The sequence below is a fragment of the Lynx rufus genome, unplaced genomic scaffold (genome assembly GCF_022079265.1).
Source record: "Lynx rufus isolate CCGP_SWC_20201006 ecotype Redwood Valley unplaced genomic scaffold, mLynRuf1.p SCAF_4, whole genome shotgun sequence".
Classification (NCBI taxonomy): domain Eukaryota; kingdom Metazoa; phylum Chordata; class Mammalia; order Carnivora; family Felidae; genus Lynx; species Lynx rufus.
Genome location: NW_025814856.1, coordinates 57,646,210 through 57,670,259, shown reverse-complemented (window position 1 = coordinate 57,670,259; position 24,050 = coordinate 57,646,210). Strand labels below are relative to the sequence as shown.

General features: G+C 45.9%; 1 protein-coding gene and 1 pseudogene across 1 annotated transcript in view; one reads left to right on the top strand and one right to left on the bottom strand.

Moving 5' to 3' along the window:
- Window positions 1-24,050, bottom strand: part of RUVBL1 (RuvB like AAA ATPase 1) — a 44,436-nt gene that overhangs the window by 6,291 nt on the left and 14,095 nt on the right. The window contains exons 4-8 of the mRNA XM_047096886.1: window positions 16,734-16,885; window positions 12,844-12,933; window positions 11,903-12,052; window positions 10,092-10,155; window positions 8,468-8,666 (exon numbers count right to left, since the gene is read on the bottom strand). Of these exons, the coding sequence (XP_046952842.1) occupies window positions 8,468-8,666; window positions 10,092-10,155; window positions 11,903-12,052; window positions 12,844-12,933; window positions 16,734-16,885 (655 nt within the window). The remainder of the gene's footprint in view (window positions 1-8,467; window positions 8,667-10,091; window positions 10,156-11,902; window positions 12,053-12,843; window positions 12,934-16,733; window positions 16,886-24,050) is intronic.
- Window positions 1,824-2,512, top strand: LOC124525010 (U6 snRNA-associated Sm-like protein LSm3; annotated as a pseudogene).

The window sequence follows — 24,050 nt, the reverse complement described above, 5'->3', positions numbered from 1 at the left end:
CATACAGTCATGAACATTTCCTCAGCCACTCTCAGAGTGCCTGACACGACCCTGAATATCTGTCTGAAGGAATGAATGTCCTAATTTACACAGCTACATGAGTGATCCGATCTCACTGCACTGCAGCCAGCACAGGGTAGTCTAATTCTTAAATATTTTGCTGCTTTCATGGTTTAGAAAAAGGAAGGGTGACACCTTGTTTGAACTTACAGTTCCTGGATTACTAGCAAATCACTTGAACGTCTTCCCTTAGGTGCATTAATTATTTTCTTTCCTTTTGGAACTAATTGTGTCCTTGGTGCCTACTTTTCTCTCGAGTCCTTAAACAAGTCGTGGGAGGAGCAGCCCAGGAGGGGAGTCCTGCCGACCCACCAGGCCCCAAGACTCCAGGTGCCCGATAGGCCGTGTGCCCGGCAGACCTGGTCGCAAATGAGGTTGGCCTCAGCCATAGGGTCCGGAAGCCCGACGTGCCACGGGCTCCCACCGCAGCCAGTGGTGTCAGAGCGGCCGTAGGTCTACATCGGTGCTGTTCCTGCGTCCCTAAACCTGCGCCAGGCTGCAGAGTCTATGGTCATAACTCATCAACAGAACAAAGAACAAGGAAGGTCATCTGGATTTAGCTGTTAACATCAGAGTATTCAGTTTCAAACATAAGTGAACATTCAAGAAATACAACTTTAGTGAAGAAATCTTTGTGTTGAAATTCTATCAGGTCGTCAGTCGAAGTATAAATGTATATTTATCATTGCAAGAATAAAATGTTCTGATGCACACTACAACAGGATGCTAAGTGAAAGAAGCTAGTCACAAGAGGGCAGATACTGCAGGATCTCACTGGTAGGAAATACCTAGAAAAGGAAAATTCATAGACACAGAGTAGAGTAGAAGTTACCAAGGGCTCGGGGAAGGGGATGATGGGACTCACTGGTTAATGGGTACAGAGTTTCTGTCTGGAGACATGGGAAAGTTTTCAAGACGGGTGGTGGGATGGTTGTACGACTCTGAATGCAATTAGTGCCACTGAACTGTATACTCAAAAGTAACTAAAATTGCAAATTCCGTTATATACATTTTCTCAAATACAAACAATTCAAAGAAAGAATAAAATGCTATCCTTAAGGAATAATTGTTAAATCTAATATGAAAAAACAATTAAGACCTTTCAAAATAAATAGAGAAGTCAACTAACAGCAAATATAAATATTAAGGTAACTTTAGAGAAAACAAATCTTTTCCACCAAAAAAAGATTTCCAAAGTAACAAGGAAGAATTATAAAGAGTAAATTCTATCATGATTCAAATCTCAGTATTTGGTATGCTTGCAATCTTCACATGCAAAATTAAAACTACAATTAATTTTGAAGTATCTGATTCTGTTTAGGCCGCAAGTTCAGTTTTTTTTAAGTCTTACTTTGGATTTCTCTTGGGAATTCTCGGGAACTCTTTAAAAGATCTCAACTGGGGCGCCTGGGTGGCGCAGTCGGTTAAGCGTCCGACTTCAGCCAGGTCACGATCTCGCGGTCCGTGAGTTCGAGCCCCGCGTCGGGCTCTGGGCTGATGGCTCAGAGCCTGGAGCCTGTTTCTGATTCTGTGTCTCCCTCTCTCTCTGCCCCTCCCCCGTTCATGCTCTGTCTCTCTCTGTCCCAAAAATAAATAAACGTTGAAAAAAAAAAATTTAAAAAAAAAAAAAAAAAAAAAAAAAAAGATCTCAACTTTGCCATGTTAAGATATCCCAAATTCTGTAACACTTGTGGTAAATAACTTTCCATTCAGATATAATAACAAACATAGAAAGTATAAAGAAGAAACGGTTAGAGGAAAAGATGAAGTACTCCCTAATTAAACTTCAAAAGAACAGTATTTATAACAGTGCACTAAGAATTTCTCGTGGAGGGGGTGCCTGGGTGGCTCAAGTACATTGAGCATCTGACTCTTGATTTCGGCTTAGGTCATGATCTCAGTTTGTGGGATCCAGCCTCGCATCAGGCTCTGCACTGCCAGCATGGAGCCTGCTTGGGATTCTCTCTCTGTGCCCCGCCCCCACCTCACTCGCCTCTCTCTCTAAATAAATAAACTTAAAAAAAAAAAAAAAAAGAATTCTCATAGGGACTTGACCCACAGCGGACAAGTGGACCAGCAGCAAATCCCCAGCACCTCAGAAGAGCCCCTGGGTCTCCGCAGGCTCAGCCTGGACATGTGACCTTACACAAAGATGAGAAATGACAGAGAGCTTCGAGGCAGATTATATGCTTATGTTCAACATTTAAATATGGTATCAGGAGATGTGGGAGAGACGGCGACTACTACAGAAACTGATGAGGACACATGCAAAGAGACATAAATCGGCGAAACGGAATATTCCGATGCTCTTTGTCCGGGAAGATGGTGTTGTAGTAGTTGCCCAACCACTGAGAGTTGGCTGAAACAAAGAACTGACCGCAGGACATAGGAGAGTCTGTAGGAAGGAGTGCCTCCTTAACTACAGAAGACACTCAAAAGAGAAAACTGCATAAATTTTGGTATGAAGAAAGAACCAAGGATTCCTCCACTCCTGAAAGGAGTCGATTTGCAGAGAACCCACAAATTCTCAAGCTAAAGGGCATTTTTATTTTTCTCCAACCCTTCCAATAAATGTGCTCACCAAAACATAGAACTCTTTTCAGTTGATCTGCACCATTCTTTTGTTTTTTTTTTTTCAAATTATTTCTGATTTTTTTAAATTTAATTTGATTTTGTTTTTTTACGCAAAAAAAAAAAGGAAAAAAATTCTTATAGTTTTGAGTCCACAAAACTAAAAATTTAAACAAAAAAGTCTGTTTAAAGACTGCTAAGCATTTTTAGGAATTTTTAGGAACATTTGTCCAAGCTACGAATCTTAGGTACAAAGTTTCTTTTAGAAAACTTATTAGTGAAAAATGGTTTCTGGAATTCTGTTCTGCAAAAAGAGTCCATCACACTAAGTGGGCCAGGAACGGAAGCCTCTACTTACCAGCTCCTGCCCAGGTGGTGAGCCCAGAAGGAGCTCTCCGTGCAGAGCAATCACCGTTTGACAAGGCTGCCATAATTGCACTATTAGATTATGAAATCGCTAATAATAAGCTGTAATAACTACATTTGGCTAAAACTGCAGATTTATTCTTGTATCCAGAGGCTCATTTCTGGCTTTGGCCCCAGCCCAATATTGATTTCACCATTAGGCCATTTGACAACTGTTCAAATGGTGTTAACGCTGTGCCTCTTCCAGGCACACGATTTTGGGCTGTGACACCAGACGCCTAATTCTCCTTCAAATCCAATATGGTGTATCTGCAAGAACAAGGTAACTGCACTTCTATTTATCCTATAGCTACACCTACAAGTGTAAATGGTTGACTCATTTGTGAATGCTTCCCTCTTACTACAACTCAGAACTCCTCCAATGCGACGCTTTTGACATTTCGGATCAAATCAATTTTTTGTAGGGGACTATCCCGTGCATTGCAGGATCTTCAGTGGCATCCCTGTCCTCTACCTACTAGATGCCAGTAGCACCATGAGTTGTGACAAGTAAAAATGTCCCCAGCTGAGAACCACTGCCTGACTGCTTCTTTATATAACCCTGTAACTGCGGGGACACAGATAACACAAAGCTTTTCTGATGACAGGAAGTGCAGTGAAGGACACCTCTCTGGTAATGTGAAGGGTAATCCCCATAAGCACACTGAACCCTGGCTCAGTGGACACAGAAACAGTGCTATGAAGAAAACCATTTGAGTTTTTGAAGAGGCTGCCAAGACAATTCAATGAAAAAAGAAGTCTTTTCAATAAATGGTCCTGGGACAAATGGACATCCACATGCAAATGACTGAAGCTGGACAGGCCTCCTCCTTGACCAAACACAAAATTCACTACAAATGATCATAAACCTAAACCTAAGAGCTAAAACTATAGAATGCTTAGAAGAGATCACAGATGTAAATGTTTGTGACCTTAAATTAGGCAATGGTTTCTCACAGATGAGACTAAAAACACAAGCAATGAAAAAAAAAAGCAGAAAAACTGAATTGCATCAAAACATAAAACACCATCAAGAAACTGAAAAAAAAAAAAAAAACCAACCCACAGGATGGGAGGAAATATTTGCAAATCATACATCTGGTAAGGGTCTAGTGTGCAGAACACATAAATCTTACAACTCACTAATAAAAAGACAAATAACCCGGATAAGATAAGCGGCAAGGACAGTAATAGACAGTTCTCCCAAGAAGAGGTACAAATGACCAATAAGCACATGAAAAGATGCTTAACATCAGTAGCCACCAGGGAAAAGCAAATCAAAACCACAGTAAGCCACCACTTCACACTTGGAAAACTATAAAATAAAAGACAGACAGTAACAAGTGTTGTCAAAGATGTCGAGAAACTGGAACCCTCAGACACTGCTGTGTAGTGGTGAATGGTGTAGCCACTGTGGAAACAGTCTGGCAGTTCCGTGAAAGGTTAAAAAGAGTTCCCATCTGGGGGCGCCTGGGTGGCTCAATTGGTTAAGTGTCTGACTCTTTGATTTCGGCTCTGGTCACGATCTCACGGTTCCGGAGTTCAAACCCTGTGTCAGGCTCCATGCTGACACTGCAGGGTCTGCTTGGGATTCTCTCTCTCCCTGTCTCTCTGCCCCTCCCCTGCTCTCTCTCTCTCTCTCTCTCTCTCTCTCTTCCTCTCAAAAATAAATAAACTTAAAAAAAAATAAAAAGAGTTCCCATCTGACCCAATAATTCCACTCATAGGTAGGTACCCAAGAGAATAAAAACCTAAGTCTGCATAAAAAGTTGTACACAAATGTTCATGGCAGCATTATTCATAATAGCCATGAGTAAAAACAACCCAACAACCAACCCAATGTCCATCAACTAATGAATGGGTGAATGTGCTATTAAATATTCCACAGTATGGAATACAATTCAGCCTTAAAGACCAAAAAACACTGACACATGTTACAACATGGATGAACCTTGTAAACATTATGCCCAGTCAAAGAAACCAGGCACAAAAGAAAACAGATTGTATGGTGAAGTTGATATGAAATGTCTAGAGAAGGCAAATGCAGAGGCAGAAAGTAGATGAATGGCTGCCAGGGGCTGTGGGGAAGGGTGATGAGGGAAACTAAGTTGGGGGATGAGGCATGGCAGGTAACTGCTGATTGGCATAGGACTGCTTGCTGTGGTGATGAAAATACTCTAAGACAGATAGTGGTGATGGTTATACGACTTTGTGAATATACTAAAAACCCCTGAATTGTACATTTTAGATAGGTGAATTATGTTGTGTGTGAATTCTATCTCCATAAAGCTGTTTTCTTAAAAAAATGCCATTTTAGGACACCTGGGTGGCTCAGTCGGTTGAGCGACCGACTTCGGCTCAGGTCATGATCTCACGGTTTGTGAGTTTGAGCCCCATGTCAGGCTCAGAGCCTGCAGCCTGCTTCTGATTCTGTGTCTCCCTCTCTCTCTGCCCCTCCCCACTCATGCTCTGTCTCTTTCGGTCTCAGAAATAAATAAACACTTTTTAAAAATTGCCATTTTCTGCCACAGGAATACACAGAATGGAGACCACGCTGTTTCCTAAGTCTTGCTCTTTGGTGCAACAAAGTGGAGAGAAACTCCTCTGAAGACTTCTTAGCCCCAGGGGGCTCTTCCCCACAAGAAAAGAAGACCTCCCAAGTTTTGGGAGCTGGGATGAAGGTCAGGCTCTCCTTTAATGGCTGAGGGTCCTGGCACAGAGGGGACTTCTTAGGGAAGCAAGGGAGGGTGGAGCTAAGGCACAGCAGTACAGGTGCACCTCCTTGGGGACCCAGGGGTGTCATCTCTTCCCAGGAGGAGCCTAAGGCCTCAAGGAAGAAACCTAGTGCCAGATGCTGCTGTAGGAATGGCTCCCCCTCCCCTGTGCACAGGGAGCCATGACCTAGAGGACGAGGGGGCCACTCACTGGCGGTGGTCAAGGCTCATTGCACCAGCTCAACCTACCCCCCCCCCCCAACACACACACACTGACCAGAAGCAACACAGGAGAACAGGGGTAGCAGGAGCTCTGGAGCCAGCCGACCCTCAGGCCTGTGGCCCACTCATGTCACCTCCCGTGTGCACCTGGAAATAACATCACCTGCTCACAGGATTGTCAGATGCCCAAGACTACATGGGATGACCCATGTCAAGTACTTTGGACAGTTTCTGGCACAGAGGAAGCCCTCAGTTACTGGGCGCTTCCTCCTCTTCCCTTTTCTTTCGAGCTCTGGAGGTCACAGAGGGTCTCAAGGGCAAGGAGGCTCAACAGCACCCCTCTAGGAAAAAGTCTGCTGGGAAGCAAGTCAGATATTGCCAACACTGTGCCAACGTTCCAGAAATTTCATCATTTCACATTTAAACTCAATCAACACTGGATTCAAATCCCAGCCTTCCTTCTGTGCTGTATGACCTTAGCCAAGTCCCCCATCCTGGTGGAGCCTCAGTGTCCTCATCTGAACGGTGAGAACCAGTCCCTTCCTCAGTAAGTTGAGGTGTGAACTTCTGTGCTTGGTGCACAGAAGGACTCCTCGATACACGTTAGCTATTATTTTTATTGTTGCTAATTTGACACTATTATTATCAACACCACGACAACAAAATTCCTACTAGGGCTTAGCACCACAACCCGCTTCGAGAGCATACACCCCAACTCTGGTGGCCCCAGCAGAGAGCTTCACACCCTGAGCATCTTTTTCCCAGGTGGGTGACTGCGGTCTGGCGGCAGCAGGCAGCCACAACCTCTAGCAGCCCTTGATGAAATCAGTCTGGAGAGGCTGAGGCCAAGTATCCCAGGTTTCAGGCGGACCAGAGCTCCATGTCTATTGGGCATGTTCTGAGATCAGAGCTGCCTCACTGTGCGCTCTTTTTCTGAACGGGTTGGGTCTGAGAGAAGGTACTCTGAGTCCTAAGGGACTCTGCTCCTGTCAGAAGCTGCCAGGCTGCTCAGCCGTAAGGGAGAGGAGCCTGTTAGCAGTCCCCAGCAGGGGGAGCCATCACTCCAAGCTGAGCCTTTTACCAACTTTCAGACCGAAGCCAGGCCTCCCCAAAGCATGCAAAGTCCGGCAAACCTACAGGGTCTGTGCAGCAGGGATGCCAGGCTCACCGGGCACCAGGCCACATCCCCATTTCCAGAAGCTGCCCAGGTAGCCAGCTCCTCTCACCAATGGCTGGCCCAGCCCTGGAACAAGCTGCCTTCTTCCCAAGGATGCAGAAAACACCTGTGATGATAATCTTGTCAAGACAGCATTACAGGGATTTAAAGAGGGACTACAGGCTGCTGCCACATGAACTTGAATCACACTCACAAATCCTAATTCGGAGCCAGAGTGATCACCTGAGAGGGGAGCTGCCCCACAGCCAGCCGCACAGCTTCTGAACAATCTCAATGGAGACAAAGCTTCTCCGTCAAGAGTGAGCTAAATGCCTGGATCTGACCCGCCATCACTCAGAGGCAAGTCTAGGTGAATCAGCAATTTGGGTTCCTCACTTGGTTTGGCTCCAGCTCTGTGCTGAGACAGTCATGGGCCTGAGGGTCTCTTTCCTACCTGCCCTGCTGCCAGGAGCTGGCAGCCTCCAGGGCTCTGTTCACCCACACGACTTCGCTGCAGGCTTCAAAAGGGCTCCTTGCCACCCTGCTTCACGCCCCAGCACTGCTGGGACCAGGCCCCAACATTCAAACAAAAGAGCAAGAAAACGACCAAGTCCAGGGCCCTTGAGAGCTAGGAAGACAGTGTGTTGTTCTCAGGGGCTCATAAGCTTCCAGAGTAATCAGGAGAAAAAGAACCTCAAGAAAGTCCCCGGTCCCAGCCCTGGCAGGGTGGAGCACCATGTGGGCATGTGCCTTCCGGGCCTGAACATCTACCCCCTTCCCAAAAGCAGGCCAAAGGGGTTGGGAGTGGGTGCAGGCGCCAGTGTGGCTCCAACAAGATCTGGGATAGAGAGAAAATACTGGTTTCATTATCAGAAAGATCTGGGTCCTTGGCCTATCTTTATGACCAGGGGCAAGTTATTCTGCCATTCTGTTTCTTTATCTAAAAGATGAAGCCAAAAATACTTACTGCCCACAGCTAGTATGAGGATAGAAGTCAACATATGTAAGACCACTGGAGGCCAGCCTGTCTGACCTGACCTCTGCCCACTCCAACTGAAGGACCAAATCACACCACACCGTAGCCCCAGAGACCATGTGGGAGGCCCTCATATTCAGCAACAGGGTGACTATTGCCTTTGATGGCCATGATGGTATGAGGCTCATGCATGAACTACCTGTGAAGGCAGAGGCCACTTTGACAGGTTTCTCTCGAAATGAACGTGACCTCCTTCATCTCCATCCCCACTCATGATGTTACAGGTTTAAAGTGATCCCAGAGGAAAACATGAACCCAGACGGAGGGTGAAAAAGCCTCATGGCTGGCAGGTAGCCACCCTACCTGATGACACAGTTGCCTCGGTTGGATGCAAAGATGACGATGGGGGCGATAGAAGATTCCAGGGCCCGGTGCAGGTAGGTGAAGCACTCGATGTCCAGCATGTGGACTTCATCAACAAAGAGCACACCTGGAACCAGCTCAGCGATGCCCTGATCGATGTACTTATTCACCACCTTGTTAATCTCCCCTCGAAGTTTGTCTAGGAGAGAGCAGGAGTAGACAGGCAAGGTCAGGTGGCGGGAGTGGTCACCTTTTCTCCTCATCCCCCCCAAATTTGACCCAAACCCAAGTGTGGAGCCCAGTTTTACTGCTGGCTGTGTGACCTTTGTCAGGTTACATCCCCGCTTCAGTGCCATCATCTGAAAATTGGGATAATCACCACGTAGAAGTCACAGAACCGGCAGCTTCCCCTGCCAACATGTCCTGTTAAGTCTGTAAATGGCTTTGAGTTTTGCATGTCTTCACAAGGGCACACACCTCCCCCCAGTCGCACTTCTCACCTTTTGCCTTATTGCTCACATCCACCCACCTAGTGCCCTGCCACATCCCAGAGTTGGGGAGCCCTGCGTGAAGTGAGTTTTCATATGCAAATTTTTCCATTCTGCACTCGGGAAATGACCCTTTCTTTTGGCCCTGTAGACAAAGCTTAGGTTAATTAACTTTCAATCAAGTGCCTAGGCGAAGGAACAGGGTGCGTGAACAGGCCTCTCACAAGCCTCTCTGGCAGGAAATCTGGGAGAATTGCAGGCTCTGAGGAAAGGTCCCACTTCAGAGATCTAGAGGGGCGGGGCTCTCAGCGTCAAAGAGGACCATCTAAGGTCACGGTTCTCATTCTCCTGCCCAGCCCCTGCACTAGCATCAGGAGGGAGCAGCTCACAAACACAGAAAAGGAAGATCGGATGCCACATCTGCCACCAGAGCCTTGAGGCAGGGCTGGTCAGAAGAGGAGGCATGGTGAAAATGATTACAGCACAGACACTGGTCTTGGCAACTCTAAGAGAAAGGTCTCAGATCATTCCATGGGCTAACGTGAAACAGAAAACCTTTCAAGGTGACAGAGCCATAGGTGGTAATTAGAAAAAAGAGGGACGTACCAGGTGAGAAGGAGAGGCAGGGTCCTCACCAGGGTGAGAAGAGAGGACACCCAAGGTCCACAAGGGAGCAGCGACATCCCTGCCAAACTCTGGGAAGGGCCCAGGAGGCTGAGCGGGGCAGGCTGGGAGCTGTGGGGTGGCTGCAGGGAACTAAGGCGGCGGGGCTTGCCGTGCTCGGGGTGCTCTGGCAGGAGCTGTCCTGCACGGCTGGCCCGATACAACCCAGGTTTCTGGGACCTCAAAGGGACAGGAGATTGTGACAGCCCCCATCTCACAGACGAGTGCAAGGATACTAAGTGCATCCAGGAGGCCGTGCTAGCACTTGGGGCCAGACAGCACACAGTGTGCTTTATTTACAACTGTCTAAAGCAGCCACGGGCTGGTCAGGCTCTGAATGAAGAGGAAGAAAGAACCTGTCCCAAGGCATTTCCTCAGGTCCGGGGATTCACTTGAAAAGCCTCTCACGCTATGCCAGAATCCAGGGCCCTACAGCTCAGCATCTTGCTCACAGGCCTTACTATTTCTCTTACCTGTGATTTCGGTCTTCTTTGGCTTCATTAACTGGCCCATCATAGACAGGATGTCTTGTCCGCCCTGCAAAACAGAAGATTTACACAGTCAGTCCCGCTCTCTAAGGCACCTGCAGAAGTCTCATCGTCACCACCTCCAAAAGTCTCATCGTCACCACCTCCATCACACCAGTTACCACTGTCAACTGGACACAGGGTCCTGAGGCGTTGAGAAGCCAGACCGCTTCCCCCACCCCTCCCCCACAATGGAAAGCGTGAGGAGCGTCCAAAAAGAGGGATTTTTAAGAGGCTCCCCTCGGCCTGCAAGAAGGAGCAAAACCCTTCGTGGGAAGTACCAGCTCTGTGGGGCCCGCCCTAGTCTCCCTCTCCAACCATTTCCTTTCCAATCAGCACTCCCTGATTAGCCACACAGGACTGTACCCTCCTCTGAACGCCCACATTCTTTCCGTGCTTTGGCATACTCTAATCCACCTGCCAGGAAGCACCATCTCTTTTCTGGGAAGCGCCAGTTACCCATAAAGTTCAGGTCAAAGGCCCCTGCCCTCTGCCGATGCTCTGGTTCCCTTGGGGACACAGGGATTGTGGAAGGAAGCGTTAGGACATACTTATCTACGTTCCTGTGTCTCCTTACTAGACTCGACTACACAGTCACATTAACGTAGTCCTGGTCTGGAGCTGCTCACCACCTGCCCATTGCTGACCGTCCCCCCAGCCCCTCCCAGTGCCATCAGCAAGAGGTGCTGTTTTGTCACCTGCACGGGATTAAGAGATCCCATTGTTGCCATGCCCTGCGACACAGAGGTGCTTGCTAAATGTTCAGCTGTAAAATGTAGCAAATGTTTCCTGAGAACCTACAACACTTGATCCTGCAGGACAAGAACTATAATGCCTTCTTCACAGAGGAGGGAACTCAAAACCAGATAGTCCTAAATCACGGAAAACCCGGGGACACAGAGTGACTAACTGGCTGAGCTCATTAGTGTCGGAGTGATACAATCCCTGACTCCCAACTCTTGGCCAAACACTCTAACTAAGGCAAACACTCCCAGGAGGCTGGTTTGGGGACAGCCATTCTAACACTGAGGGACCTGGAGGTCCGAGACAATTCTTCACCAATCTCTTGGCCAAGGCTCCAAGAGGCAAAACACCAAGGGTCAAATTTCAAGTTAGAAAGTCTATTCCCTGCTGATGAGGAGGTGGACTCTCTTAAGATCAAGAGGAAATCGAACTGAAAGACCAGCAGCAGGGAAGGGGTGGGGTCTTAAAATCACACATTTCCCAGAGATGTCATAAAGTCATACTATATTTCCCCCACGTTTATCAGTCAAGGCGTAAGTATCCATCTTGTCCGCGTGAGAAGCAGACACAATTCCTGCTCAAAGCGGAAACACTGAAGATTCTGCTAAGCAGGGGGGAAGACACGGCTTTGTCGGGCTTTCTGAAATCCTGCAAAGGTCTCAAAGAACACTTCTGCCCTCCACCGTTAACACCCAGAGAATCCCAGGCATGAGCGTGAGCCTGATGCTGGAGAGAAGCCACAGAAGAAGCTGGCTAGCTCAGGGCCAGAGGCTTGGCTGGGATAAGAAACAATACACACGAAATCATCTGTGACTAGAGCATTTGAATTGGAACAAAGGAGTCGCTCGTAGCTCATGTCGATGTTAATTGCTGAACATCACAGATAGAAAAGGACCGTCTGCCCTAAGAAACGGGCAGCAAGAGTCTGACAATTCATTCCCAGGGCTTCCCAGGGCTTCCGAGCACACACAAAAGGGCTCTCGTGCCAGGTCACGCCGGCATCGAGGCAGCACCTGGGGCCGTGCATTGGCCACATCCAAGTCATGCAAGGTCACATCCTGGATGATTTCTTTCTTCTTGTGCACATCCCCCTTTGGCAAGGGGACATACTCTTCAGCTTCAAGGTCGAATTCTGTGGCGTAGGTATCACACCTGCCCTGCCTCTGCAAAAAGAGAGAAACCCGAGTGCCTGGTGAGTTTTCACTGCCAAGTCCCCAAATGGCACAGTGCTAAGTGAGATAAAAGTCTCAGTTCCCAACCGCAGGCCTGACAGCCTACTTGACAAACTCCAAATATGCCCCACTCCCCTGCTGCCAAGAGAAGGAAGCTATCTGCTCATCACTGGGCTCCAAAAACCCAGTTGAAAAACACCTGATACTTTCTCCAAGAATCTTTCCCCCCTTTCTTTCTTTTAACTGTATGCAATTCCTGATAAAGGGCAAATCCAGTAGATTAACTGGAGACGGAGGGAGCTGTTCAGACTCTTTTGTAGGTGGGTGATTTATCGTATGATATGAAGTATTATGCTCATCCATTAAACAGTGAGGAACACTGTACAGGACACTGAAAATCAGATATAAAAAGAATGCCAACTAATGCAGCATCCCCTTCCACATGCATATATCTTGGGAAGAAAATACCAAAGAGATAAAAGGAAGATTAAATACGCTGCACATTTCAATTTGAAAATGACTACAGTTGTTTTGCTTTCTCACCCTGTACTCCCCCTCTACGCAGGTTTTAGTATTTTTCGAACAGACTGTCTGTTTTAATCATGAGAAGGTTAAAGCAGGAAGATAAAGGGAAAGCAAACTTTATTAAACCTAAAGGGGCAACTGCTGACCTTCCATCAGCATCGTGCCAGATGCCAGCCCCCTCCCGCACCCCGCACCCCCTGAAGAAAGCAACCCCCTTGTAACCCAGGCCTCCTCGCGCAAACCAGTCATAGCATCACCTTCACAGCCCCACTGTTGGCTTCGATGTAGATCACATCTCCAGCTTCTACTCGCTCTTTCTGCAAACTTTCAAAAATGCTGGGATCCAGCTTTAAAAAAAGAAAAAACCCAAAAACATGGGGCTCAGAGAACTGTAATACAATATTTATATCCAACTCACCGTAAGGTACCTTTCCACAAGAGACTTGTAGCTTCCTCATGACTATATGGAGAAAGTATATTTGTGCGTGTGTGTGTGCGCGTGTGTGTGTGAGTGGATACAGGAGAACACTGGCTTTGGGGATGTGTGTCCTAGAGACAGCAGGAGAGTGAGGGCACCCAAGGAGAGCACAAGGGGAGATCTAGAATTCTCCTTCCTTTTACTCCTGAGGTCACAAAATGGCAAATATGGCTCTGACTGCTTTTAGGTGAGGTCTACGCTGTCCAGGGGACCACAGGCCCTAACGTTCCCTTTTGGGGTTGCTCTCCCTGCCTTCAGTTCTTCTCCTCCTCACCTCAGGTGGGGGTGGAACTTCCTGCAAGTGAAGCACCTGCTGGAACCTGCTTGCTCTTTACGGCTGGCACTTTGTGGTCGTGATTTTAGACAAGGCTCTCTGAGCCTCAGTTTCCTCATCTACACAGCAGCACCCAGGTGTAAATATCCAAAGGGAAACACAAACCAGGATCTTTCCCAGGCCTTTTAATTCAAATCCATGTCTGTTCTCGGACCTGCCTGCTTAAATCTCCAGAAAAGGAGAGGAGCGTATTTTGCAGACTGCTGCTTTTCTCCGGATCATCCAGATTCAGGCTACCTTTGATGTTAATATTCTAGGACAGCATCTTTTGTCAGCAGTCAGGATTTAAACATAAGTTTCTTGGGGCACCTGGTTGGTGAAACGTCTGTCTGACTTGATTTCGGCCCAGGTCATGATCCCAGAATTGTGGGATTGAGCCCTGCGTCGTGCTGAGCATGGAGCCTGCTCGGGATTCTCTCTCTCCCTCTCTGTGTGCCCCTCCCTGCTCATGTGTGCTCTCTCTCTCTCTCTCTCTCTCACAAAATAAATAAACTAAAAAAAAAAAAATAGGAAGTTTCTCTCTGTTAAACTTCAAGGACACCTGTTTCTCAGTTAAACTTTATATTTTATAATGCGAAAAAAACTTTGTCTCAAAATTAAAGAGTAAAAATCTAGGACTCCGTGAAAGAACCCAGACACAAAAGAACACATGCTTGTATGACTCCATTTACATGAAATGTTCAGAAAGGACAAATACACAGAAACAGAAAATGGATTAGTGGTTGCCAGGAGGTGTGGGTGGGAATGGGCACTATTGTCAATGGGCATGAGGTTTCTTTTGGGGTGCTGAAAATGTTCTAAAATTGGACAGTGGTGATGGTTGTACCACTGTAAGTAGATTAAAATTCCTAGAGTTGTACACTTAAAATGGGTGAATTTTATTTAAAATTAAATCTCAATAAAGCTGTTAGAGACAGTAACCACAGGAACAAACTCGGGGCTTTGTGTCACTGGCATGGTGAGGCCTGGTAACCTCCTAGAGCACAAGGAGCAGAGCTTATGACAGGCCTGGCACGAGGCAGGTACGTGATAACGATGGCAAATACGGTATTCTCCTTCACAAATCAATACCTCTACCAACTATTTCTCTTTTTTATTCTTAATTTTTTAAATCTTTATTTATTTTTGAGAGAGACAGAGCACGAGCAGGAGAGGGACAGAGCAAGAGGGAGACACAGAATCCAAAGCAGGCTCCAGGCTCTGAGCTGTGAGCATAGAATCTGATGTGGGGCTTGAACTCACGAACCGCAAGATCATCAAGATCATGACCTGAGCTGAAGTCAGATGCTTAACCAACTGCGCCTCCCAGGCGCCCCCCTACACCAACTATTTGAGCTCTGTTTTTCCAAGTATTTTGTACATACGCTCAAAGGAGCTAGAAGTACTCATCTGGGAAGAAGAAAAATTTATTTTCTTTCTCGTGTTATTTTCTTTCTTTTTTTTTTTTTTTTAAGCTTTATTTGTTTATTTGGAGAGAGACAGAGACAGCATGAGTGGCGGAGGGGCAGGGAGAGAGGGAAATAGAGACTCTCAAGCAGGATCCCTGCTGTCAGCGCAGAGCCCGACGTGGGACTCAAACTCACAAACTGCGAGATCATGACCTGAGCTGAAACAAAAGAGTTGGATGCTTAACTGACTGAGCCACCCAAGTGCCCCGCTTCTGTTATTTTCTTGAAGAAACTGTGCAAAGTGGCCTGATGGAGGGCAGGAATGTAAACAGCAGGCCTGACTTCAGCTATCCTACAATGGGGAGGGGTCCTTTTTTTTTTTTTTTTTTTTGCCTCAAGCACTTTAATATCGGTTAATTTCCCAAATGAATTGACTGAAGATGTAATTACTGGAAAGGCGGCAGATCCTACTAAGAAATCTAATTAATACAGAATGGGAGAGATGAGGGGGAGGTTTAAAAGAGATATTTGCAGAGGCAAGCTCCTGAGATGGAAACCCTGTTAGGAAAAAGAAAAATGACCCTCTGAAGAAGTGACATTTTTATGATCTCCATAAAGCAGTGACCAAGAAACCACCCTACAGGATCAAAGAACCATAAAATCGCAGAAGAGAATGAAGATGGAGACATTATATGGTCAACCTACCACAGTTCACAGATGGGCACCCAGAGGCCCAGAGAGCTCAACTGACTCCTGAAGGTCACACAGCAAGTTGGAGGGACAGCATAACAGTTGGGATGCAGAGTCTGCTCTCCCTGTTAACAGGCTGTAGGACCCTAGGACACCTGCTTATTAACCTCTTTATGCAGGCTCAGTTCCCTAATCTGTAACATGAGGGAAACTATACACGTGGCACATACACATGTAGAAAGCTATAAATAACAACAAATGAAGTATTTGTTAAAGCACTTAGCCCGGGTCTGCCACATCCAGTAAGTAAGAGCTATAATGCTTTTATAACTATTATAATACTGTTTATTATAAATAGCAATAAGACAATACCTACAATCCCAATCGTCCCATTTCTCTAACTGAAGGCTCTCACAGTAACATCAACAGCTACCACTTCCTAGGTAACTGGGGCTACACCCAAAGCTACAACTTTTATATCCTTCTAAGAACTCCATGAGATAGGCAACCATTATCCCCATTTAACAGACAAAGAAACTACTGCTCAGAGATTAAGTAACTTGCCAAAAGCCACACCGCTGTCAGCAGCAGAGGCTGGTCTCTCTTTCAGACTTTGCCTCCAAACCACACTCTTCCCCCAGGTGCCCCTGCCACCCGCATCCTCAAGGTTGACAGACAAGTGTCTGAGGAGCGTAATCGAGGGCCCCACGCTGCCACCACTATGGTTTCTCCACAAAGCTGTAGCCTGAGCAGAACCAACCGCTAAAGCTACTATAGGTTTCGGGGCCCTGACTCCTAAAAGGAATTGGCAGTCAGGATTCTGTGGTTGGCCCCTTGAGATGTCCATTCGTCATCCTACACGACTCTTACCAGATTAGTCACCGCTGCTTCTTTCTGGAAGCATGGGCACTGATATCTGAAAAATTAATCTACAGGTTCAGAGACAGGCCCGTGACCTTTGACACATGGTTACAATACAGGATACATGATGGCAGGCACGCAGCTCATGTCTTGAGGCACAGTTTCACAGGAGTGAATGAGAAAAGCAAGAGCTATCTTTATTGAGTCTCCCTGTGTACTTGCCCTATTCTAGGTACTGCTCCGTACACGAAACATCCTCAAACGGCCCTGTGACGTATCATCACCCACAGCGCACAGAGCAAAATGGGACACTGAGCGGTTACGCCACTTGCCCAAGGCCATGCAGTGCGGAGAGATTCTGAGGCAAGAGAAAACAGAGGACAAACACATACTCACTTTCAGCTGCTTGGTTCCTTTGGCCGTTTTTAGTCCTATGATCACATGGCTAATGGTCTTCCCGTATCCCCCCATGGGGTTCTCTGTCTCACACGGAGTCAGCTCTGTGACTTCGCCTTCATAAACTTCTTTGGTCTCCTTTATCCGCAGCCCTGGAAGAGACGGCAGGTGAGCTCCAGTAAGAAGCAGAACTCTCTCTCACGGATTCGTATTCCCTCTCTCTTACGTAAGTCCTTAATAGCCTTTTTAGCCACAAACCTTCCATGTCACAACAACTGACAAGTCAGCCTTACTAATAATGTACATCCAAGGGTAGAAAAGTACTGGATAGGAAAATACTGTAACTGTAAACTGGAGGAGCTAGTCAGAACGCAGACAATTTTATTTCAACTTTTCAAAGGGATTTTCTCGGTTCAAATCTAGAATCAATTAGACAAGCTACAATTCTCAAAATTGTATCCGCCATCTGTTCCACCTCCAAGGGGGTGAAATTGAGCTTTAGCCTCTAATCCAATCTCTGAACCCCAACCATTCTACTCCACTAGAGCAGCAACTACATATACCCTTGTTTCTTGTGTTTTTGATTCTTGAAAAATAATTTCAGAACCAATGGAATAACTCCTTACATCCCTTGTGTCACCAACAGACCTGAGCTAGGTATGCTATGTTAATTAGAGGTCCGTGCCAACAGCAAGTGATATGTGACCTGCCAAATGTTCTGGGCCTCTGATTGACCCTTGGTGCACACCCCAAGAAGAAATACCCAGTTGTCATTCAGCATTTGCAGTGGGTTGTTCTAGAAGTTTTCCAAGGCCACAACCCCAAAACAACCCCCCCTCAACCCTATAATAAAGCATTCACAGTTTTCAGATTAGAATATCATAAGTAAAGGCAAATGTCTCTCCTTGTTCAAAACATCAACCACATAAGCTAGTCAATAAATGTTGTTGGCAAACAAAGAATTGTTACCAAATTAATTTTTACAACATGGTCTCAGTGCCTTTTTATATAATGTTTTTGCTGCCTAAAGTACTCTTCCCTCCTTTCTGGCTTTGCCAACTCCCCAGCTGAAATACTTACTCCTTCTAGAAAGCTTGCCTGACACACCCTTCTTCTTTACCCTCCAATGACTCCCATGGCAACCTGTGCCTCCCACCCAGCACTCACACATGGGAGTGCGGGGACTCTGGAGACCTGACTCCCCCTCTGCTAGACAGTCAATAGCCACACACAAAAATGGATGAATGCAGGAAGATACTCAAGGGGAAAGGGAGTGCCATCAGGCAGACCATCCGATACCTAAGAAATCTGTCTACAGATACTTCTGCATATTCTCCGTAATGCCCAAGATCTCTAAGGAAGTTGCCATGTGATGCAATAGCCCAGGTCCACCATGACACCCCCAAGCCTGAAACCCAGGCCTCATCTGGATCAAAGGTTTTTTGCCTCCAAAGTCAACACAGGCATGCCCCTGCAGGGAAGAGTGACTGGAGGGGGCACAAGGAGCTTTTGGAGTTCTAGTACTGGTCTTTTGATCTGGGTGTAGGGTACATGAGTATGCTGACTTTATGAAAACTCACTGAGCTATATACCTATGATTATGTTTTCTTCCTGTGTGTATGTATGTATCCACATACATACACACACACATATATATAATGTTTTAATAACACATTAAAATAACAACAAGAAAATTGGGTTTTTCTTTTCTTTTAAACATTTTTTTAAGTTTGGGGCACCTGGGTGGCTCAGTCGGTTGAGCATCTGACTTCGGCTCAGGTCATGATCTCACATTTCCTGGGTTCGAGCCCTGCGTCGGGCTCTGTGCTGACAGCTGAGAGCCTGGAGCCTATTTCAGATTCTGTGTCTCCCTCTCTCTGCCCATTCCCTGCTCATGCTCTGTGTCTCTCTGTCTCTCAAAAATGAATAAACGTTAAAAAAATTTTTAAATTTTTTTAAGTTTATTTATTTATCTTGAGAGAGAGAGAGAGAGAGAGAGAGAGAGAGAATCCCAAGCAGGCTTTGCATGGTCAGCACTAAGCCCTACGTGGGGCTCGAACCCACGAACCGTGAGATCTTGACCTGAGCCGAAATCAAGAATAAAACACTTAACCAACTGAGCCACCCAGGCACCCCATGAGTTTTTCTAACAAAGCAATGATAATTACTAATAACTAAAGATTTTCTTCGTTTTTTTTTTTTTAACTCTGCTAGGATTTTTGTATGTATGTATGTATGTATGTATGTATGTATTTATAAGTAAGCTATTTATAAGTAAGCTCCACACCCAGCACGGCGCCCAACACAGGGGCTTGAACTCACCATCCTGAGATCAAGAGTGGGACATTTAACCGACTGAGCCACCCAAACACCCTGCAAATAAAGGTTTTCTTAAGACAGGAAAACAAACGCATACCACTGAACACGGTTGCTCTGAAAGCACACACACACACACACACACACACACACACACACACACACACGTGCATGCACAAACTCTCCCAAATTCCTAAAGTCTGAGTCTAGAGATATAAATGGCTTTCTCTGAAACCATGCCCACCATAGGTAAGTTAACAGCTAATGCATCTGTTTTCCAAGAATTCTACATCAACAAGAAAATAATTTTAAGTCACTGTACATGTCATCGGTTCAAAGACAAGGAGGAAAACATCCTTGGGTCATACTAGTTGAAGATGGGTACAGAAGGAGTCCCTACATTTAGGAAAGCCGCGGGCCACACCAGTAGGAACATACTATTTATAGGTTTACCTCTGGCTGTGGCAGCCTCTTAGCCCACAGAAGCAGCCCTCCTGCCAGTCTGTGGAGGGCTTGCATGTCACTGCCTCATTTGATCCTGCACTGGTATCGTGAGGACAAGAGGAGGTGCCACCATATCCCAACCTAGCCCCGTGAAACAGCCAGAGTGAGGACTCTTTAGGTCATTTTACAGAGGGGAAGTCAGCTCCGGGAACTGGAGCAAAGGGTCCTTTCCTCCTCATGGTAGACCTGGGACAAGCGTGCAAGTCTTCTGGTTCTGAGACCAGCTTCTTCCCACCATACCACACTACACCACAGGGCCCCAGCTCACTGACTGCCTTTCCCACAACACTTGCTCTGTCCTTCCTCTTCCAGGTAACATGTGCCCACAGACCTCAGCGGTCCTTTCTGCCAGCCCTTGGGTGTGAGCCCAGTCTCCAGCAAATTCATGTTTTGCCCCAAGGAAAGAACACAAATGTAAGGTAAACCCATAGGTTAAAAAGATAGAAGACACATATCAACTAATCTATCATGCAGATAGATTGTGTCCTGATTCAAACAATAATTAAAAAAATCTTCAAAAAAAAAAAAAAACACACTGTGACACAAGACAACTGGAAATTTGAATACTAACTAGATATTTGATGATACTAAGGAAAATATTGTTTATTCTAGGCAGGACAGTGGTACAATGGGGTTTCCTTTAAGTCCTTATTTTTCAGAGACACATACTGAAATATTTATGGATGAAAAAGCAGGTCTGCAATTAACTTCAAAAGAATCTGGGAGGGGAATAATGAGGGCTACAGATCAATCAAGATTAACTATGAGCTGAAGCCTGGTGATGAGACCATGTGGGAAGGTCAGCATTTGACCACTTTTTGTACATTTGAAAATTTCCAAACTAAAAAGAAAAAAAACCAATGAAATACTATTCGACAACCTCAAGAATCGTTACAACTAAAAGGATGACAATTCCAAGAGTTGGTGAGGACGCAGAACAGCAGGAAGGTTTGCACTGCGAATGGGAGTATAAATTGACACAAAATGCTTTAGAACTGACGTCTCCTAAAGTTGAACACATGAATATCCTGTATCCCTGTAATTCAGCTCCTAGGTATATACCCACTAGGTATGGGCGCACGTGTGCACCAAGGGACATGGCCAGTAACGGTCATAGCAGCATTGTCCATGACTATCAAACACTGGGAAAACTCCAATATCCATCAAATGTGGAAGAGATGCCTAAATGTGGCTTATTCACACAATAGAATATCACGGAGCAGTGAAAAAGAATTATTCTAAATACAACAATACTGATGAATCTCACAAACATAACTTTGTGGAAAAGAAGCCAAACACGGAAGAATACATACTGCATGACTGTGTATATGAGGTTCAAAAACAGGCATAACTACAACCATAATGTTAGAATCAAGACAGTTGTTAATGTGGGGGGGGCGGGGAGGAAGGAAGAATGGAGATTGGGGGCAGACATGAAGGGCACTCTGGGGTATTGGCAATACTCTCTTTCTTGACTGGATGCTGGTGGCATGGGTTTTCCATGTACGACAATTCACAGAGCTATACGCTTAACGCTCCCGTGCACTTTACTGTATGTGCACACAAAAGTACCACGTCATTTTAAAAAGAAATATTTAAGTAAGTAAAACTGGTAAGACCTGGCAAAGGAGGAACACTGCTGGCTTAAGTTTTGGGAACACTGCTCTAAACCTCAGCTGGAGTCTACATCATGGCTCTCACCCTTTAGAATCACGAGAGGTTTCCACTATTTTTCCTGCCCTGGCTGTACTCAGACCATCTGCCTGAATCTCAGGGGTTGGGTCTGTTCCCTGGATGATGCCAATGTACAGTCACAGCTGAGAACCACTCATGTAAGAAGGAATGAAGAACTCTGTTCTGCTCACAATGTAGAGACACAAACCACTTCTGATGACAGGTAGCCCAGATATGGTTTGGGTGTCCTCACCATCAAGCCACCTCTGTTCTGATATGCAAATAGCCCAGCGGCACAAAGAAACACCGCCAATGGGGTCAGACACTCTCCATCACTTCGAATTTTTAAATGTGGTCATTATCTTATCTTTGGAGCGGTTGCCTTCTTTCTCCAGAAACCCAACCAGGACAAAGACTCTCTCAGATACTGAAGTTAAGGAAAAGTTCTACTCTACCTTCAGTCAATCTGATAGCCTACAAATGGAAGTTTTGGAACAGCCCCAAAAGAGATGTTGTGTTACATTTTGCCTTACCAAACTCTCAATTCCTGAACATCAAGACAAAATTTTCCAAACTACATGAATGTATCAGAAGCCTGTGACATACTTGGAAAATTCTGTACTTTTAAAATGAACTTGGATTTTTTTTTCAATCAACAATTTTATATCCCACAGAGATAAATTCCTTCCAGTGGAATGCTTCCCTCTATTTCCTGTTAATGACCATGACATGAAATTCCTTGAGTGGGGAAGAAAGGCATTCTCGTCTCTCACTAGTGCCCGTATTTGTTTAGAAGTCGCTCTGTGCTGACAAGCAGGCAGGGGATGTGGGTGACGGACAATGAAAGCGGCTGTTAGCCAGAGAAGGGGCCGAGCTGGCGCTATCTCTGGCACCGGCAACACAAATGACACAGGTTTCATCTGCTGGCTCAGGTTTCTAAATCCCTGACAGGGACCTTCATCACGTCAAGGAAACAGCACAGACTCCTTGTTTTTTATTTCTGGTCAGCTTACCGCTTCCTCCCCACCCCTCTGCCAACTTCACAGGAATTCAAAGGCAGAGGAAGATGGGCAGGGTTCCTTTTTGAAGACAGTCAATGGCCTGCCTTTTTATTCTGTGGCAGGATCAAGAAATTCTCTTTACCTCACTGCCATCAAAAGAACTACGCTGCCCCTCCCCTCAAAAATGGCAAATTGCAAAATAGATACCTAGGAAATTTATCTCTATTTTTTCAAACTGCAGAGCATTAAAGTTACCTTCATGCAACCTAAACGCACGCACGTGTGCGAAAGTCAGTTTTGTCAGATTTTATCAAGGGCAGAAAAATATTTCTTTTTAATAATTAACAATACATATTGAAAGTGCTCAGGGATTTGGGCCAGTTGTAGCGTCTTAATTAGTGAGTTAAATACGATCTTTGCCATATGTTCATTAAGTTTTTAGAAGGCACTCAGAGAAAGATTTTATAAACCCTGGGTCCTGTGACCCATTTCCACCCTTATTCCAGATACGATGCAAAAGTCCAAAGATGGCCAAACATGTAATGACACCCGCTGAACCTCACAAACATCCATGCTGCTAAAGGAACAACACCTAAACCAGGTTCCATTTAGAAGACGTTTAAAGGGCAAAATACAGGGCACCTGGGTGGCTCAGTCAGTTAAGCGACCGGCTCTGGGTTTCAGCTCAGGGCATAATCTCATGGTTTGTGAGTTCGAGCCCCACGTCAGGCTCCGTGCTGACAGTATGAATAAGCCACATTTAAGCATCTCTTCCACATTTGATGGATATTGGAGTTTTCCCAGCGTTTGACAGTCATGGACAATGCTGATATAGGATTCTGCACCTCCCCCTGCTCAATCTCAATCTCTCTCTCTCAATATAAACAAATAAACTTTAAAAAAGAAAGAAAGAAAAGAAAAGGGCAAAATTCAGCCACACTGCTGTACAGGCTCTGACGAGCACAGAGGCCGTGGCCACACAACCCTCGCACTCTGTGGGTTGGCGTGGGAGAGGGGAGGGGCTGTGGCCAGCCAGGGCCAGAATGACAGCTGCGGTGCTGGCCCTGTTCCGTTCCCTGAGCTGAGTGGTGACGGCATAAGCGTTGACCTCATAAGAAATTGTTAAACTACAGGCATGCTTTACATACTTTTCTCTAAGTATGTTATATTTCAGTTTGTAACAGCCACCAAAAAAAATCAATGTTTCACAGTAAAAAAGATTTCCAGTAAGAAACACTTTACAGTTTAAAAAAAAAAAAAAGTCCATACCTACACAACACAAAGCCTACAGACACAGCTCACAGGGTCTCTAGCTTAGAATAAGAGTCCCACCCTCCAGCGATCGCAGGGACCTGGTGCGGGCGAGCACCTGGCGGGCGACATGAAGAAGCAGGGCTGGTGTACCAGGGACGGCGGCAGGCTGGAGGGCGAGCCCCGCTCTGGAAAGGGGCCTTGCTCAGCCCCACCCGACTGCTGCTATGTGGGAAGGAAAGCTTCTCTCAGGAAGCCAGAAAGAAGGATTTCATAGGACATTTCCCAATTTCTAAACACTGGCAACCAATGCAACATTTATTTTAAAAAACCCTGTGCAGACCAAGCGGAGTATGTCTATCACCAGACACAGACTGAAGGCTATCTTTCTTCGGCTAAAGGCTTCTGTTTTCTACCTGCTTTAAAAGCCCAGTCCCTTCTCTCATTCAGAAAAACTTCACTGAGCCCCACTATGTGCCAGGAACTGGGGCCACAGGAGATACTCTGTCCATAGCAGACGTTCAATCAACACCCAGTCTGCTCCTCTCCAGACTTTCCTATCTCCCAAAAT